The sequence below is a fragment of the Hypanus sabinus genome, chromosome 4 (genome assembly GCF_030144855.1).
Source record: "Hypanus sabinus isolate sHypSab1 chromosome 4, sHypSab1.hap1, whole genome shotgun sequence".
In the NCBI taxonomy this organism is placed as follows: domain Eukaryota; kingdom Metazoa; phylum Chordata; class Chondrichthyes; order Myliobatiformes; family Dasyatidae; genus Hypanus; species Hypanus sabinus.
The window spans coordinates 116,606,381-116,626,264 of record NC_082709.1 but is presented as its reverse complement, the minus strand read 5'-3'; the positions used below and the strand labels follow the sequence as shown (position 1 = coordinate 116,626,264).

At 42.6% G+C, this 19,884-nt stretch overlaps 1 protein-coding gene across 4 annotated transcripts in view; it reads left to right on the top strand.

Annotated features, from left to right (window-relative positions):
• The window catches only part of LOC132393135 (uncharacterized), a 156,070-nt gene that overhangs the window by 76,360 nt on the left and 59,826 nt on the right, over nt 1-19,884 (top strand). For 3 of the 4 annotated variants that reach the window (XM_059968003.1, XM_059968002.1, XM_059968005.1), the window contains 2 exons: nt 3,209-3,761; nt 18,724-18,927. In XM_059968003.1, coding sequence (XP_059823986.1) covers nt 3,209-3,761; nt 18,724-18,927 — 757 coding nt within the window. The remainder of the gene's footprint in view (nt 1-3,208; nt 3,762-18,723; nt 18,928-19,884) is intronic. The other variant, XM_059968004.1, reaches the window with a different exon arrangement.

Here is a 19,884-nt window from a genome sequence, read left to right as displayed (position 1 = left end):
AAAATGACCTGCTCTTCAATTGGTTAAAATTTAAATGAGCTGACCTCTAATTATTGCAGACAGAAAAGATGAATAAGAGGCAATACCCTAATTCAGTGTTTTGGTAAAGGTGTCCAGAGGTAGGACAAATCCGAAATACAAGGTACACACTCACTACAATTTTACAACTCACATCATTGCTAACAAAATACACTAGTGGTGTGCTGTTACAAAAAAAAACAATGCTGCTTAGTGCTGGATTTAATTTGGCCCTAGAGTAAGCAAAGTTTTATGGTATTTACTGAACAAAAATAATTCTTATCCTGAAAAGAGTGCATTTGTGCAGTTAAGATCTTTGTTCCAGATATACAGAAACACCAACAGGTCTGTACTGATTTTATACTCCAATCCAGTCATCACAGCAATTTTCACTGTATTTCCTCCCACCCTGCCTCGCTGTAAAGGCTCCATTTCATTTTCTCAGTTAACCTGTCTCCTTTGTATTTGCTCCAGTGATAAGAACTTTTCTCACGGATACCGCTCAAGTTCTCTTTCTTCCTGAATTATGAACAGAGTCCTTAACCACATATCATTTATCTCCGCACATCTGTCTGGGAAGAAAGGGGGAAAGAGCAGAGATATCGTAATCCTCAACAGTCACCACATTTAACAGGTCATTCTTGGCAGTTTCCAACAGCCCCAGTAGGATTTCACCATCAAGCATCTGGTCCCCTTCCCTCTCCTATTTTAGCAGTTCAAAACAAGCATTCCCTTCACAGCTCCCTGATTCAATCTTCCATCCCCACTTCTTCTCTTGCAACTATCTGGGATCCAGCCAAGACCTTCCAGCAGAAGCATTAATCCACTTGAACTTCTTCTGATCTAATATGGTGCTTTTGGTGTTCACAGTGTGATCTCCTCAAGAGAAATCAAATGTCTTCAGTACACCGAGGCAATCCTGTCTTATTCTATCCCCATCTCACTCTTGCTCTGAACCATCTTCTGTGGCCTCCTGCACAATTAAAAACAGGCTTAAAAAATATAAGCTTGAGGAACATCACCACATGATTGTAGTCTTCTGGACTCCATTGAATTCAACTGGCCATTTCTGCTGGAAGCCACCCATCTGTAAATTAGGCAGAGTTTTTCCATTAGAACAGCTTTGCCTGCTGAGTATGTCCCATAGCCCTTCACTTAGCAATACACAGTACACACGAGCATAATCAGCCTCTAACTACTCCATTTATCCATATTTTCTTGGTCTTGTCCTATCTCATATTCCTTTATCTTGTCAATTTCTCCTGCCACTTTCTCTACAAATTATTATTTTTTTTTAATCTGGTATTCTAACAAAGGGCCTCTGACCTCTTTCCACTTATACTGCCTGATCTGCTTAGTTGACACAAACCCAACTTTATCCAATTTTATTGTCCTGATCTTCTGCAAAATGGGCATACTTAGCTTTTCTTAAATGTTTGGATATCCTGCTCTAACCAACATCCAAGTGAATATCCTCCTTAATTCCTCAATATATTCTTTTAGCCTTTATAGGATCTTGTAAAAGTATTTAGCCCCCAACCCTTTGTTCATATAAATCAGTATTGCAGCCAGGGATTTTGATAAATTTAACAGTAGTTTTATTTGTGAATCACGTGCTCCTATTTTTCCCATATTAGAGCCCAAAAAAAAAAGAAAAAAGTAAAGCATGAAAAACTGAAAATTCGCAAACAGAAACATCAGTTCAAAAGTATTCATCTCCCTTTGCTCCGTGCTTTGTTGAACCACCTGCTACAGCTATTACAGCCAGTCGTCTTTTTGGATAAGTCTCTACTAGCTTTGCACAATGTAATGGAGCAAGTTTTTCCCCATTCCTCCTTGCAAAATTGCTCAAGCTGTGCCAGTTTGGTTGGGGAGCGGCGGTGGACAGCAAACCTGAGGTCTTGCCAGAGATGATTTAGTTGGGTTAAGGTCAAGACTCTGACTGGGCCACTCAAGAACATCAATTTTTTCCATTTGAAGCCACTCCATGGTTGCCCTGGCAGTGCCATTGTCCTTCTGAAAGACAAACTTCCTCCCTAGTTTAAGCTTTCTGGCAGGGGTTAGCAGGTTTTTATACAAGATCTCTTTGTATTCAACAGTCCCTGCTGCTGAAAAGCATCCCCATAGCATGATGCTACCTGCACCATACTTTACAGTAGGGATTGTGTTACCTGGCTGATGTGCAGTATTAGATTTACGCAACACGTACCACTTAGTGTTGAGGCCAAAAAGTTGTACTTTAGTCTCATCCAACCACATGACCTTCATCCACATCTTTACAGTATCCTCTAACTGACACTTTGCTTAGTCTTTATGGGCAGAGGCAGATGCAGCCACCAACTTCTGTAGCTCACTCAGAGTGACTGTTGGCATCACAACAGCCTCTCTTACAAGTGTCATTCTTCTCTGGCGACTATGTTTAGAGGGGCAGCTGGACCTTGGCATTGTGACTGTGGTTTCATATTTTTTCCACGTTTTCATGATGGACTACACTGAGTGACTTTGAGATGGTCTTGGCCCCTTCACCAGATTTGTGCTTCTCTATTATTATTTCTCTGACTTGTCTTGAATACTCTTTTGCTTTCATTTTGGTTTGGTCTATTGAAAATCTGCAAAACTGTTGGACTTTACAGAGAGAGGGGTATTTATTCTTATGAATGAATTAAAAACAGGTGATCCTCCAATTTTCTACATCAACAGATTGGGTGAGTTGGTAAGGTAATGCATTTATTGCACCTGAGGAAAGTGAGTGTAGTAATTAGAGTGGGGATGAATACTTTCTTTAGCCTCACAATTTTGCTTTTTAATTTTTAGTTAATTGTTGGCAGGTTGTGGATTTTTTTCTTTTGATTTGACATGATGCAAAATGTTTTGTAAATTAGCTCAAAAAATCCTCCTTCAATATATTTTAAACTTAGAAAATGAGATAGTAAAATGTGAAAATAGTTGTGGGGGCTGAATACTTTTTCAGAGCACTGTATTTCATTAGTATATTATTTGTATTTCCTGTTTTTGCACTCCCCACAAGTGGAAACATTTTCTCTCACTACCTTGTCGAATGTCTTCATGGTTTCATAAACATCAATAAGGTCCCATTTCAGCTTCCTATTTTCTAGGAGGAGTTCAGCCTTTCTTGTTATATCTGAGGTGGCATATAATTATTAATTCAATGTGCTTACTTTTACTGTAGAGACAAGTTTTAGCATCTCTTTCCAATGGTTATAACCAGACATTGAAGAGGAAAATGGTACTGAAATCCAACGGGAATATACGAAAGAAGAGAATTACCAGCTCCAATCCTTCTTATCAGAGTGAGCCAAATTACTCTAACGATCCCATAATAATTCAGGATGAAGAAGATGTTGCTGATGTGATAGTGGATGAGAAGCCAAATGAACCAGCAACCTTTCACTCCACGGAACAGATCCTCAAAAACATGATGCCACCAGCCAACTCAGCCGTACCTGGTCAAGTAGTACAACCACCCGTCCTAAACTCAGACCTTCAGCAACCGAGCCAGAGGCTGCAATCCATGCCAGTTACGTACAAAATGAACAAAATACCAAACAGCCACTGTCAGCGCCCAGTTCTTCAGCAGCTCGAAATTAAGAAAACTTTTCAACCCATAGAAGATGCACACCAAAGCAATGATTCATCTCCTGATCATTGTAATACTTTGGAGCATTTGAGAAGGGATCTTATGCTGCATGATCCCTCTTTTGATCTTTCAAAGAACAGCTTTGGTAAGTTGGAACTTCTTTTATGTAATGAGTTAATTTTCAAACTCTTTTTTAATAATTTGGAACTTAAAGGAGCTTATCTCTACACTGTTTAATCATGTTATTATGAGCAAATTTGTAACTTCTATTAATTGTATGGATAGGAACTGCATTGTATCTTCCAGCCTTTTGTCCATTTCATTGATAAATGTGTAACGTAGCTTGAACAACTTTTCCTTAGTCTAGTAATGTAAAACCATAGCCGTGCTGGGCCAAAACAAATAAACAGAAAGTTTGAAAAGAAATGTCCATTTTCTGTAACAAAGATCTAAGGGTTCTCTTGATTTTTTTTTTCTCTGTGGGATGGTTTGGAATGTTGCAAGCTTCCCTGTTTAATAGCTTGAGTCAGTGTTGTACTTGTTTCACATGTGTGCTCCTTCATTGTATTCAATTGCTCATTGCAGGATTGTGACTGATCATCCGGAGGTACTTACTGAAAGGCTCTAATGCATTTGCAATTAAGGTCATAGTCACACAGTGCAGAAATAGGCCCTTCACCCACTAGCTCTATTCTGGCCAGCAGGAGGGATTTAAAAGACAACAGTTTGTTCCTCAGCAGTTTGATCGAGGCACAACTGCGCAAGTGCGTGGACCCAGCAAGTTAGACCCAGCGGGAAGGATTTAAAAAGAAGACAGCTTTATAGAGCAGGCATTGGAGTAGAGGGAGTCAGAGTAGGAGAGCTTTGGCTGAATGAGGCTTCGGCAATAATGAGTTGAGGTGATGTAAGTTACTTGTGAGAAATGGGAAGTATGCCTGTGAGGCCAGTGTTCTGTTCTGGGTGGCAGCTGTGAGATGTCTGGGAGAATCCCAGCCTCCCAGACGGCCCCATCTGCACCAGGTGCGTTGAGCTGCAGCTCCTTAGGGACCGCATTAGGGAACTGGAGATGCAGCTCAATGACCTTTGTCTGGTCAGGGAAAGTGAGGAGGTGATAGAGAGGAGATATACCGGATCAAGTAGTCACACCAGGGCCTCAGAAGACAGGCAAGTGGGTAACAGTCAGGAGAGGGAAGGGCAAGAGTCAGATACTAGAGAGTACCTCTGTGGGTATCCCCCTTAACAATAAGTACTCCTGCTTGAGTACTGTTGGGGGGGGACAGCCTACCTGGGGAAAGTGGCAGTAGCCGTGTCTCTGGCACAAAGTCTGGCCCCATGGCTCAGAAGGGGAGGGAAAGGAAGAGGATGGCAGCAGTGTTAGGGAAGCCTATAGTTGGGGGGTCAGACAGGCAATTCTGTGGATGCAGGAAAGGAACACAGATGGTAGTTTGCCTCCCGTTTGCCAGTGTCCGGGATGTTTCTGATCACGTCAATGATATCCTGAAGTGGGAAGGTAAACATCCAGAGGTTGTGATACTTATTGGTACCAATGACATATGTAGGAAAAGGGATGAGGTCCTGAAAACAGACTACAAGGAGTTAGGAAAGAAGCTGAGAAGCAGGACCACAAAGGTAATAATCTTGGGATTACTGCCTGTGCCACATGACAGTAAGTATACGAATAGAGTGAGGTGGAGGATAAATGTGTGGCTGAGAGATTGGAGCAGGGGGCAGGGGTTCAGATTTCTGCATCATTGGGACCACTTTTGGGACAGGTGTGATCTGTACAAAAAGGTCAGGTTGCACTTGAATCCGAGGGGGGCCAATACCCTGGCAGGGAGGTTTGCTAAGGCTATTGGGGAGAGTTTAAACTAGAATTGCTGGGGGTTGGGAACCGAACTGAAGGGATGGAGGAAGGGGCAATGGCTCACAAATAGAGAAAGCTTGTAGGCAGTGTGAGAGGGAGGATAGGCAGATGATAGAGAAGGGATGCACTCAGACTGATGGTTTGAGATTTGTCTATCTTAATGCAAGAAGCATCATGAACAAAGCGGATAAGCTTAGAGCTTGGAGCTATGATGTTGCAGCCATTACAGAGAGTTGGATGACTCAAGGGCAGGTATGGTTACTCAGAGTGCCAGGCTTCAGATGTTTCAGAAAGGACAGGGAGGGAGGCAAAAGAGGTGGGGGGCATGGCACTGCTGATCAGAGGTAGTGTCACGGCTATAGAAAAGGAGGAAATCATGGAGGGATTGTCTTCTGAGTCCGTGGAAGTTAGGAACAGGACGGGCTCATTAACTCTACTGGGTGTTTTTGATAGACCACCCAATAGTAGCAGGGACATCGAGGAGCACAGAGGGAGACAGATTCTGGAAAGGTGTAATAATAATGGTTGTCGTGGTGGGAGATTTTAATTTCCCAAATATCGATTGGCATCTCCCTAGAGCAAGGGGTTTAGATGGGGTGGAGTTTGTTAGGTGTTTTCAGGAAGGTTTCCTGACGCAATATGTAGATAAGCCTACAAGAGGAGAAGCTGTACTTGATCTGATATTGGTGGTCAGGTGTCAGCTCTCTCAGTGGGAGAGCATCTAGGAATAGTGATCACAATCCTGTCTCCTTTACCATAGCATTGGAGATGGATAGGAACAGACAAGTTAGAAAAGCATTTAATTGCAGTAAGGGAAATACAAAGCTATCAGGCAGGAACTTGGAAGCATAGATTGGGAAGCTTAGATGTTCTCAGGGAAATGTATGGCAGAAATGCGGCAAATGCTCAGGGGATATTTGCATGGGTTCTGCAGAGGTACGTTCCAATTAGACAGAGATGGTAGGGTACAGGAAAAGTGGTGTACAAAGGCTATTGTAAACCTAGTCAAGAAGAAAAGAAGAACTTCCGAAAGGTTCAAAAAAACTAGGTAATGATGGAGCTCTAGAAAATTATAAGGCTAGCAGGAAGGAGCTTAAGAATGAAATTAGGAGAGCCAAAAGGGGCCATGAGAAGCCGCTGGCAAGCAGGATTAAGGAAAATGTCAAGGCATTCTACAAGTATGTGAAGAGTAAGAGGATAAGACATGAAAGAATAGGACCAACCAAATGTGACAGTCGGAAAGGGTGATTGGAACTGAATACTTTGCTTCAGTGTTCACTACCGAAAAAATAGTTGGTGATTGTAGGGATGACTTACAGCAGACTGAAAAGCTTGAGCATATAGACATAAAGAAAGGGGATGTGCTGGAGCTTTTGGAAAGCATCAAGTTGGATAAGTCACCGGGACAGGACAAGATATACCCCAGGCTACTGTGGGGGGGGCAAGGGAGGAGATTGCTGATCCTCTGGTAGTGATCTGTGCATCATCAGTGGGGATGGGATAGGTTCCAGAGGATTGGAGGGTTGCAGATGTTGTTCCTTTATTCAGGAAAGGGAGTAGAGGTAGCCCAGGAAATTATAGACCAGTCAGTCTTACATCAGTGATTGGTAAGTTGATGGAGAAGATCCTGAGAGGCAGGATTTATGAACATTTGGAGAGGCAGAAAATGATTAGGAATAGTCAGCATGGCTCAGTCAAAAGTAGGTCGTGCCTTACGCACCTGATTGAATTTTTTGAGGATGTGACTAAACACATTAATGAAGTAGAGCAGTAGACGTATATATGGATTACAAATCCAAGGGGGCCTTGCTTTGTGGATCCGGAATTGGCTTGCCCACAGCAGGCAAAGAGTGGTTGTAGACAGGTCATATTGCATACTGCATGGATGTTGGTGACCAGTGGTGTGCCTCAGGGATCTGTTCTGGGACTCCTTCTCTTCGTGATTTTTATAAATGACCTGGATGAGGAAGTGGAGAAATGTGTTAGTAACTTTGCTGATGACACAAAGGTTGGGGGTGTTGTGGATAGTATGGAGGGCTGTCAGAGTTTATAGCCAGACATTGATAGGATACAAAACTGGGCTGAGAAGTGGCAGATAGAGTTTAACCCAGATAGGTGTGAGGTTGTTCATTTTGGTAGGTCAAATGTGATGGCAGAATATAGTACTAATGGTAACACTCTTGGCAGTGTGGAGGATCAGAGGGATCTTGGAGTCTGAGTCCATAAGACACTCATAGCTGCTGTGCAGGTTGACTTTGTGGTTAAGAAGGCATACGATGCATTGGCCTTCATCAATCGTGGGATTGAATTTAAGAGCAGAGAGGTAATGTTACAACTTTATAGGACCCTGGTCAGACCCCACTTGGGGTATTGTGCTCAGTACTGGTCACCTCAATACAGGAAGGATGTGGAAACTATAGAAAGGGTGTAGAGAAGATTTACAAGAATGTTGCCTAGATTGGGGAGCATCCCTTGTGTGAATAGGTTGAGCGAACTTGGCCTTTTCTCCTTGGAGCGACGGAGGATGAGAGGTGACCTGATAGAGGAGTATAAGATGATGAGAGGCATTGATCATGTGGATAGTCAGAAGCTTTTTCTCAGGGCTGAAATTGCTAACATGAGAGGGCAGTGTTTTAAGGTGCTTGGAAGTAGGTACAAAGGAGATGTCAGAGGTAAGTTTTTTACGCAGAGGGTGGTGAGTGCGTGGAATGGGCTGCTGGTGACGGTGGTAGAGGCAGATATAATAGGGTCTTTTAAGAGTCTCCTGGATAGGTACGTGGAGCTTAGAAAAATAGAGGGCTATGAGTAACTCAAGGCAGTTTCTAAAGCAAGTACATGTTTGGCACAGTATCGTGGGCCGAAGGGCCTGTATTGTGCTGTAGGTTTTCTATGTTTTTATGTGGTTTTAACCATCAAGCACCCATCATGCTAATTCCTTTTTTAAATTCTTCCTGCATTTCCTTAAACTCCCACCAAATTCTACCCTTGATGCACACATTAGGGGCAATCTAGAGCAGACTATTGAACTACCAAGTGGAATGTCTTTAGGATTGTAGGAGGGAACTGAATCACACAGAGGGAACATGCAAACTCTACACAGACAAATTGAACTCAAATGACTGGAGCTGTGAGTCAACAGTTCTAATAGTTGCGCCATCTGTTTCTTGTTTCGTTTTGATACTGAATGATTTCATTTTGTTTATGAACCAAGAAATACCAACATGAATTGAGATAGATTTTAAGAATAGATTAAAATGTAAACAGTAAATTTAAACAATCTGTTTAAAAATTTTTATACTGCATTAAAAGAATATTAACTAGTTACCTTGTCTATGCCTAACACCCTATGAACCTACATATCCAGTGCATCATTCTCCATAACTGCCACCATCTCCTACGGGACCCTACCACTAGGTGCATCTTTCCCTTTTTCCCCACCCTACCTCAGCTTTCCATAGGGAGTGCTGTCTACATGGCTCCTTGTCCCTCCCCAATGATCTTCCTTCTAGCACTTATTCCTGGAAGCGTGGCAAGTGCTACACCTGCCCAATCACCTCCATTCAAGGCCCCAAACAACCTGTCCAGGTGGGGGAACATTTCACCTGCGATCTGTTGGGGTCATGTATTTTATTTTGTGCTGCCAGTGCAGCCTCCTCTACATCAGTATAACCCAAAGCAAACTAGATGACTGCTTTGTCCAGTACCTTCACTCTGTCACAAAAGGCAGGATCTTCTATTGGCTATCTATTTAAATTTGACTTCCCATTCCCATTACAACATGTCTGTCTAACCATGCCCCATTCTACTGCCACAATGAGGCAACACCTCATATTCTGTCTGGATATAGCCTGATAGCATGAACATTGATTTTTCCAACTTCTGGTAATTACTCCCCACTCCCTTCTTTTTCTTTTTCCCATTCTAGTTATCCTTTCACCTTACCTCTTCTCTTCTCCTCACCTGCCCATCACCTCCCTCTGGTTCCCCTTCTCCTTCCATTTCTTCCAGGGTTCACTGATCTCTCAGTTTAGATTCCTTCTTCATCAGCCCTTTACCTTTTCCACCTATCCCCTATTCCCTTTCACACTTATTCCTCATTTGCTGTCACCTATCATCGGTCAGCTCGTACTCCTTCCCCTCCCCCATCTTCTTATTCTGGCTTCTTCCCCCTTCCATTCCAGTCCTGATGAGGAGACACAGTAAGAAACTTCGCCTATTTATTCCCCTCCATAGATGCTGCCTGACTTGTTGGGTTCCTCCAGCATTTTGGGTGTGTCCTACAATGATCACAACTTATTTGTAGTGATTGTATTTAGGCTGACAGCCAAAGGTCACAATTTGATGGTGTGCTTGGAATTAGAATATACAAGGGATGCTCACTTACTGTACTGTTGATACAGAGGCTTGTGTATCATCATATGACCCACAATTTCTATGTTTTCCCGGCCTAAATAGCCTGAGGCAACACCGGTATTTAAAGCCTACTTGCAAAATGTGTAGAAGGCTAGTTATAGTGACAGCTTTTACAAAATATGGTGCTCATTCACATTCCAGATACACAACGCCTGGTGCTGAAAGGGAAGTGTAAGTACATTTGTTTAAGTTGTTGGCTATTTGTTTAGTGAACAAGTACATGCTATGTTCCAACAAACTTGAAGGTCAAAAATTTAGTGCTTGACAGGCAACCAGCAAATTAAGCGCTGATATTGGATACTAGGGAGCAGCATACTATCGTAGTGGTTAGCACAACATTTTGAGTTACAGGTTACCCAGGTTCAGTTCCCGCCGCTGCTTATAAGGAGTTTGTATGCCCTCCCTGTGACCGTGTGGGTTTCCTCTGGGTGCTGTGGCTTCCTCCCACAGTCCAAAGACGTCTCGGTTGATATTTTAATTGGTCTTTGTCAATTGTCCTGTGATTAGTCTAGGGTTAAATCGGGGGTTGCTGGGCAGCACGGCTCGAATTGCCAGAAGGGCCTGTTCCACACTGTATGTCATTAAATCAATCAATCAGTCAATAAATGTATTTCATTTGCTTGCAATTCCTTTTGTTCCTCTACTGCTTTGTGTATAATGCTGGAGGAATGCTCAAGGCGTGATCAGGCAATGTGATCTTTTCAAGTTCTATATCAGTTCTGCCTGATGTAATGAGCAAAGATCCAAAAGAGGTTTTGCTGAGATTGCAGAAGAACACAAGAAAATTGGAGCAAGGCCACCTGCCCCCTCATGCCAGCTGTGCCAGTCAATAAGATCATCACACTTCTGCCCCATCTTCTCTTCTGTGCTACTTCTCCACAACACTCAATTCCCCGATCTTTCAAAAATAAATGCCTTCATCGCCCTCCTGTGTAAAGAATGCCAGAGGCTCACCACTCTGTGAGAAGCCCTTGCAGCAGAAAGTGAAGACAAAAATTATATGTTAAAATAAAAGATGCTGGAACATCGAAATCTCAGATTTGGGTTAATTTGTTGGAGTCATACGTAGAGCCTTTCATGCTGATCAAGATTCCCGTTTAAACTATCTCCACTTGCCTCTGTTTGCCCCATTTCCCTCTAAACCAGGGGTCAGCAACCTTTACCACTGAAAGAGCCACTTGGACCCGTTTCCCACAGAAAAGAAAACACTGGGAGCCACAAAACCCGTTTGACATTTAAAATGAAATAACACTGCATACAACGTTTTGTTTTGCCTTTATGCTATGTATAAACAAACTATAATGTGTTGCATTTATGAAATTGATGAACTCCTGCAGAGAAAACGAAATTACATTTCTGCATGCAACAAAAACATTTTGAACTCCGAAAAAAAGATGTTGGGTTGAAGGTTACTTTTAAGTAAAATACTCAACGTCTATTTGAGTCCTTCTTGTATTTATGAAAAACGCCAAACTTAAATTTGCCGCCAGCAGCAAACCAAAAATAACGTCAGCCAGCTGTCAATCTGAAAAATAAAAGAACTATTTCACTGAAAATGAAAACATATGAATATACGTAAAATAATAGGCAATTAAAATATTTATCATACTTGGTCAGGTTGACTCACACCTGACAATGCAGTCGTATTCAGTAGGGATGGATCGATGCTTAGGGGAGTGACCGGGAAGGATAATGTGTTTTTTTCCTCTCTGAACTCACAGAAGCGTTTCTCAAACGATGTTTGCATTGCGATGATTGCAGAATGTAAATACTCCGAATTTATCATGTCGTGACCTTGTTTGAACTCTCTCAAATTGGGGAAGTGAGACAATGTGCCTTTCTGTAAATCTCTGGCAAGCACTGTCAACTTGCGCTCGAATGCCAAAACATCCTCCAACATGTGCAGGGCTGTGCGTCCTTTCCCCTGAAGAGCTGTGTTCAGTGTGTTCAAGTGCGCTATCATGTCTACCATGAAGTGTAGCTTTTCCAGCCACCCTGGCTGTTCCAGCTCAGGAAAGGTGAGCCCTTTGCTGCCCAGGAAAGTTTTCACTTCTTCCAGACACGCGACAAAGCGTTTCAGCACCTCCCCTCTGGACAGCCAGCGATAAAAACACGTTGTAGCGGTGTGCTACACGCAGTCAGTAAACTGCAGTCAAAGATAGCTTTATTCGAACTAAACAGCCTTGCTTTTAAGCCTCCCTCAACCCGCCCCCCCATGGGCGTGGATGCTGCAAAAGACAAGTACTCACAAACCCCCGTAGGCTATCTCCCTTAGCCTGAACGCTGGCTAATTGTGAGCCGGTTCGGATGTGTCAGGAAATGGGTCGCCACAACATCTTATTTAGATTGTACAAGATCACCATAATCTTCAAATTTAGAATTACATTTCAAAAACTAACAAACTAACATAAAATACATTTTAATTAAATACTGTCCAATTATTTCCCAAAGCAACAGGGAGCTGCAGCACAGACGTAAAAGAGCCACATGTGGCTCCGGAGCCGCGCGTTGCCGACCCCCGCTCTAAACCATTCCTCTCCAAGGAGCTTCAATTACCTTTTTATTGTCTCATACACCAGGGTGCCATGAAATTCCTTGATCATGTGAAGCTCACAGAATAAACAGTATATTTGGTAACAAAAAAAATGCAACAATAAATGCAGCAAAGAGTGCAAGACAACAAAATGGTGCAGAGATTCAGTGCAATGCAGTCTGCTTGAAAGGCACTACATCCACCATCCTAAACTTTCACTCCCTCCATCACTTTCACATTGAGCTGCAGTGTATACCATCTACAACGTGCACTGTAGCAACTCTCCAAAATAAATTTAATCTCCTAAATCCTCATTCTCTGCCACCTTGCACAAGGGTAGCAGGTACATGCGAAAAGCACCACCTGCAGGTTTTCTTCAAAATTGTTTATATAATTATTCAAGATATTTATCTTGGATAGATAATCATTGTTCCATCCTCATTGCTGGGTCAAATTCCTACTCAAACACACTGTGGAAGTATTTTCTCTAGGAGGACTACAGTAGTTAAAGAAAATGGTTCACCACCACCTTTTTAAAGGCATTTGGGGTGGCTAATAGGTGCTGGGTTTCTCAGTTACACCCACATCTTACAAATGAATGGGGAAAATATTGAAAGGATTTGTAAACAAGCTATATCTATACAAATGCTGGAGGAACTTCATCAGGACCTTAGACCTGAAACGTTTTAACTGTTTACTCTTTTCCATAGATGCTGCCTGAGTTCCTCCAGTATTTTGTGTGTGTTGCCCTGGATTTCTCATATCTCGACATACAGTCTGAGGTGACATTCAGTTTTAGAGAACTGGATGATCTCTGAACAGGCACTTAATGTCTACTTTGTGGCTTTCACCTCAACTAAAAGAGAAACTAAGTAATTTGTCATGGAGTCACAAAGCATTAGAAGAGGCATTCTGGTCCAACTCATCCATGCCAACCAAGATGCCCATCTAAGATGCACACATTTGCCAACGTTTCGACTATAGTAATCCAAATGCCTTGAATGTTGTTATTTTGTCTGGCTCCGCCACTCTTCTTGTTGGTCGTTCCATATACAGTTGCAAGAAAAAGTTTGTCAACCCTTGGCAATTAACTGGTTTTCTGCATTAATTACTCCTAAAATGTGGTCTAGAAACATAGAAAACCTACAGTACAATACAGCACAACAAAGTTGTGCCGAACATGTCCCTACCTTAGAAATTACTAGGCTTACCTATAGCCCTCTATTTTGCTAAGTGTGTACCAATCTAAAAGTCTCTTAAAAGACCCTATCGTATATACCTCCACCACCATTGCCGGCAGCCCATTCCACGCACTCATCACTCTCTGAGTAAAAAACTTACCCCTGACATCTTCTCTGTACCTACTCCCCAGCATCTTAAACCTGTGTCCTCTTGTGGCAATTTCAGCCATGGTAAAAAGCCTCTGATCATCCACACGATCCATGCCTCTCATCATCTTGTACACCACTATCTCTCATCCTCCATCGCTCCAAGGAGAAAAGGCCGAATTCACTCAACCTGTTCTCATAAGGCGTGCTCCCCAATCTAGGCAACATCCTTGTAAATTTCTGTACCCTTGCTATGGCTTCCACATACTTCTTGTAGTGAGGTGACCAGAACTGAGCACAGTACTCCAAGTGGGGTCTGACCAGGCTCCTATATAGCTGCAACATTACCTCTTGGCTCCTAAATTCAGTTCCACGATAGATGAAGACCAATACACTGTATGCCTTCTTAACTACATAGTCAACTTGTGCAGCTGCTTTAAGCATCCTATGGATTCAGACCCCAAGCTCCCTCTGATCCTCCACACTGCCAACAGTCTTATCATTATTACTATACTCTGCCAAGATATTTGACCTACCAAAGTTAACCACTTCACTCTTATCTGGGTTGAACTCCATCTGCCACTTCTCAGCCCAGTTTTGCATCTTATCAATGTCCCGCTGTAACCTCTGACAGCCCTCCACACTATCCACAATTCCTCCAACCTTTGTGTCATTGGCAAACTTACTAACCCATCCCTCCACTTCCTCATCCAGGTCATTTATAAAAATCACGAAGAGTAAGGGTCCCAGAACAGATTCCTGAGACACCCCACTGGTGGCCGACCTCCACGCAGAATATGACTTGTCTACAACCAATCTTTGGGCAACCAATATGGGCAAGCCAGTTCTGGATCCATAAAGCAATGTCCCCTTGGATCCCATGCCTCTTTACTTTCTCAATAAGCCTTGCATGGGGTACCTTATCAAATGCCTTGCTGAAATCCATATGCACTACATCTACTGTTCTTCCTTCATCAATGTGTTTAGTCACATCCTCAACAAATTCTATCAGGCTCGTAAGGCATGACCTGTCCTTGACAAAGCCATGCTGACTATCATATTATACCTCTCCAAATGTTCATAAACCCTGCCTCTCAGGATCTTTTTCATCAACTTACCAACCACTGAGGTAAGACTCACTGGTCTATAATTTCTTGGGCTATCTCTACTCCCTTTCTTGAATAAAGGAACAACATTCTCAACCCTCCAATCCTCCGGAACCTCTCCCGTCCCCATTGATGATGCAAAGATCATCGCTAGAGGCTCAGCAGTCTCCTTCCTTGCCTCCCACAGTAGCCTGGGGTACATCTCATCCGGTCCCGGCGACTTATCCAACTTTATGATTTCCAAAAGCTCCAGCACATCTTCTTTCTTAATATCTACATGCTCAAGCTTTTCAGTATCCTGAAAGTCATCACTACAATCACCAAGCTCCTTTTCCATAGTGAATACTGAAATAACGTATTCATTAAGCACTTCTGCTATTTCCTCTGGTTCCATACACACTTTCCCACTGTCACACTTGATTAGTCCTATTCTTTCACGTCTTAACCTCTTGCTCTTCACATACTTGTAGAATGCCTTGGGGTTTTCCTTAATCCTGCCCGGCAAGGCCTTCTCATGGCCCCTTCTGACTCTCCTAATTTCCTTCTTAAGCTCCTTCCTATTAGCCTTATAATCTTCTAGATCTCTAACATTACTTAGCTCTCTGAACCTTTTGTAAGCTTTTCTTTTCTTATTGGCTAGATTTATTACAGCCTTTGTACACCACGGTTCCTGTACCCTACCATAACTTCCCTGTCTCATTGGAACATATCTGTACAGAACTCCACACAAATGTCCCTTGAATATTTGCCACATTTCTTCCGTACTTTTCCCTGAGAACATCTGCTTCCAATTTAAGCTTCCAAGTTCCTGCCTGATAGCCTCATAATTCCCCTTATTCCAATTAAATGCTTTTCTAACTTGTCTGTTTCTATCTCTCTCCAATGCTGTTGCAAAGGAGACAGAATTATGATCACTGTCTTCAAAATGCTCTCCCACTGAGAGAGCTGACACCAGACCAGGTTCGTTTCCCAATACCAAATCAAGTACAGCCTCTCCTCTTGTAGGCTTATCTATATATTGTGTCAAGAAACCTTCCTAAACACACCTAACAAACTCCACCCCATTTAAACTCCTTGCTCTAGGGAGACGCCAATCGATACTTGGGAAATTAAAATCTCCCATCATGACAACTCTGTTATTATTACACCTTACCAGGATCTGTTTCCCTATCTGCTCCTCGATATCCCTGTTACTATTGGGCAGCCTATAAAAAACACCCAATAAAGTTATTGACCCCTTCCTTTTCCTAACCTCCACCCACAGAGACTCCATAGACAGTCCCTCCATGGTGTCCACCTATTCTGCAGCCGTTGACACTGTCTCTAATCAACAGTGCCATGCCCCCAACTCTTTTGCCTCCCTCCCTGTCCTTTCTGAAACATCTAAAACCTGGCACTTCAAGTAACCATTCGTGTCCCTGAGCCATCCAAGTCTCTGTAATGGCCACCACATCATATCTCCAAGTACTAATCCACACTCTAAGCTCATTCGCTTTGTTCACGACACTCCTTGCGTTAAAATAGACACATCTCAAACCTTAGGTCTGAACACGTCCCTTCTCTATCACCTGCCTATCCTCCCTCTTGTACTGTCTACAAGCTGTCTCTATTTGTGAGCCAACCTCCTCTTCCCCAATCTCGTCAGTTCAGTTCCCACTCCCCCCCCCCAACAATTCTAGTTTAAACTCTCCCCAGTAACTTTAGTAAACCTCCCCACCAGGATATTGGTTCCCCTGAGATTTAAGCGCAACCCGTCCTTTTTGTACAGGTCACACCTGCCCCAAAAGAGGTCCTAATGATCCAGAAATCTGAATCCCTGCCCCCACTCCAATCCGTCAGCCACGCATTTATCCTCCACCTCGTTCTATTCTTATTTTCACTGTCACATGGCACAGGCAGTAATCCCGAGATTATTACCTCTGTGGTCCTGCTTCTCAGCTTCCTTCCTAACTCCCTGAAGTCTTTCTTCAGGACCTCTTCTCTTTTCCTATCTATGTCATAGGTACCAATATGTACCATGACCTCTGGCTGTTCTCCCTCCCACCGCAGGATATCTTGGACATGATCCAAAAACATTCCGGACCCTGACTCCTGGGAGGCAAATTACAATCCGAGTTTCTTTGCTGCGTGCGCAGAATCGCCTGTCTGACCCCTTAACTATAGAGTCCCCTATTACTACTGCCTTCCTCTTCCCTTCCCTACCCTTTTGAGGTAAAGAGCCAGACTCTGTGCCAGAAGCATGGCCACTGCTGCTTCCCCCAGGTAGGCTGTCACTCCCCCCAATTTAGGGAACTACATCTCCAGTTCCCTAAATTGGTCCCTCAGGAGCTGCAGCTCGACACACCTGGTGCACATCTGAAGGACAAAAGTTGAACTTCTTGGCAGAAATGCCCACTGCTATGTTTGGAGCAAAACAGGCACTGCACACTAACACCACAACTTCATCCCAGCTGTGAAGCATGGTACAAGGACCATCATGGTTTGGAGCTGCTTTGCTCCCTCAGGGCCTGGACAGCCTGCAATCAGTGAGGGAACAATGAATTCAAAATTGTACCATGACATTTTACTGAAGAATGTTGGGGTGGCAGGCTGTCACCCAAAACTTAATAGAAGGTGGATGATGCAACATGACAGTGATCCAAAATACACAAGTATATCAACAACAGAATGGTTTAAAAAGAAGAAAAAGATCGTGGGTTAACCCAGTTGAGATGCTGTGCAATGACCCGAAGAGGGCTGTTCCTGCAAGGTATCCCAGGAAGTGTTGATGAACTAAAATGCTTTTGTGTGTGAGCTTCCTCGTTGCCATTGTGCAAGTTTGATCAGCAGCTACTGGAAACATTTGGTGATTGTTGTATTGCTGCTTAAGGAGGTTCTACCAGTTATTAAATGCTGGAGTTCACATACTGGACTGTGAATGATTAAACAGAATGTTCAATAAAGACATGAGAAGTACAATTGCTAGTGTGTTATTGGTTTAGGCAGATTGTGTTTGCTATTATTGTGACTTAGTTGAACCAGGTAGTTCCAAAGGGTTCACAAATTTTTTCTTGGAATTGTACATAAGTACTTTATCATAGACAACAATACAAAAGTACTTTGACTTCAGATGATAGTATTTCAAGGATCTATCATCATGAAAGGAAATATAATTGCTGGTTAAAAAGAACAACTTGTACAGCTTCACCGATAAAGTTATGCACTGAAATTAGTTGTTGCACATAGGGAACTTCATGGTCAAGATGACAATGATAAACAACATAAATTCAGGTTGTGTTTCATGATTATACAAATCTGTGTAAGAAACCAAGTGTAGAAATAAAAACATTTCAGGATAACTTTATAGTGCAACCAGTCATTGAACAAGTTCACTTCTGTGGAATGCTTACAGGTCAAGCAAGAATTAATGGCTTGATTATAAATAAAGCAGTTGCTGCGACACAATATGAAGCATGCCCTGGGTTCACTTCTAAGTTTAAGTCCCAGCAGGAGTTGTCGCTATACTAAGTCCTTGTCTGCAATAGAAATCCTATTTCTATCCTGCCTGCTGAAAAATAGGGAGGTTGTGAATAATGTACTGATATACTCTAAACTTGTTTGGTCATTATGATTCACAGTTCCCTAGTATGTTAGTGGAGAATCCAGGATTAGCTCATTTTCACTGCAGATTCTTTCACAGCAAATAGTGTTAGTCGGATATTAATGTACAGATTTTCCTGGAAAACATTCTATTTGGATTCATTTTTCTCAACAGTTGTAATTTGACTTGTACGTCACAGTGACCATGATTCAGATTGTTTGTGAAAGAAGTAGGTACTACGTATCACGTCATGCTGAAGTTCATTTTCTCTGTCTTCCTTAAGGATTTCTGGGGAATCCCAAGCGCAATGTTAAAATACCTGGTGCATTTATATTGAAGGCCAGTCAAAAGACCCAGCCAAAGTTAGCAGCACGTTATTTGGCCAGGAATCTGTTCACTGATGAGGTTCTCGTATCGAGTAGTGTTCTGGGAAACAAACAATATGGGCTGAAGTCACTGGATCCAAACAAACTTGCAGCTGTGAGAGGTGAGCTTACCTACTCTTTTGCGTTTAGAATCGGGTATCACCTCAACTTAGTTCATTGAGAAAGGAAGATTAGCCTATTTTGAAGTTTTAATTACAAGCAAACTGTGTCCAGTAGGAACCATTTACTCAGGAGTGTTTTTTCCAAAGCATTGTTTGGATGGTTTTCTCAAGCAGTACTAATGTTTGCGAGTAGCATAGTGGTGCAGCAGATAGAACCACTATCTCACAGCTTCAGCAACATAGGCTCAAACTTGATCAGCGGTGCTGTCCATGTAGAGTTTACATACTCTCCCTGTGACTGTGTTGATTTTCTCAGCTCCAGCTGCCTTCTATAGTTGTGCAATTGATCACTGGATTACCCTAGTGGAGATTCTCAAAGGGTGGGGGGGGAAGTGCTGAGTGGAATTAGAATTGAGTTTAATATCACTGGTACATGTCGTGAAATATGTTATCTTTGCAACAGCAGTACATTGCAATACATAATAATGGAGAGAGAAAAACTGAATTGTGTGTGTACACATAAAAATATTACATAGAAACATAGAAAATAGGTGTAGGAGTAGGCCATTCGGCCCTTCGAGCCTGCACTGCCATTCAGTATGATCATGGCTGATCGACCAACTCAGAACCCTGTACCTGCTTTCTCTCCATACCCCCAATCCCTTTAGCCACAAGGGCCATTTCTAACTTCATCTTAAATATAGCCAATGAACCAGCCTCAACTGTTTCCTGTGGCAGAGAATTCCACAGATTCCCCACTCTGTGTGAAGAAGTTTTCCCTCATCTCGGTCCTAAAAGGCTTCCCCTTTATCCTTAAACTGTTACCCCTCGTCCTGGACTTCCCCAACATCGGAAACAATCTTCCTGCATCTAGCCTGTCCAATCCCTTTAGAATTGTATACGTTTCAATAAGATCCCCCCTCAATCTTCTAAATTCCAGTGAGTATAAGCCTAGTC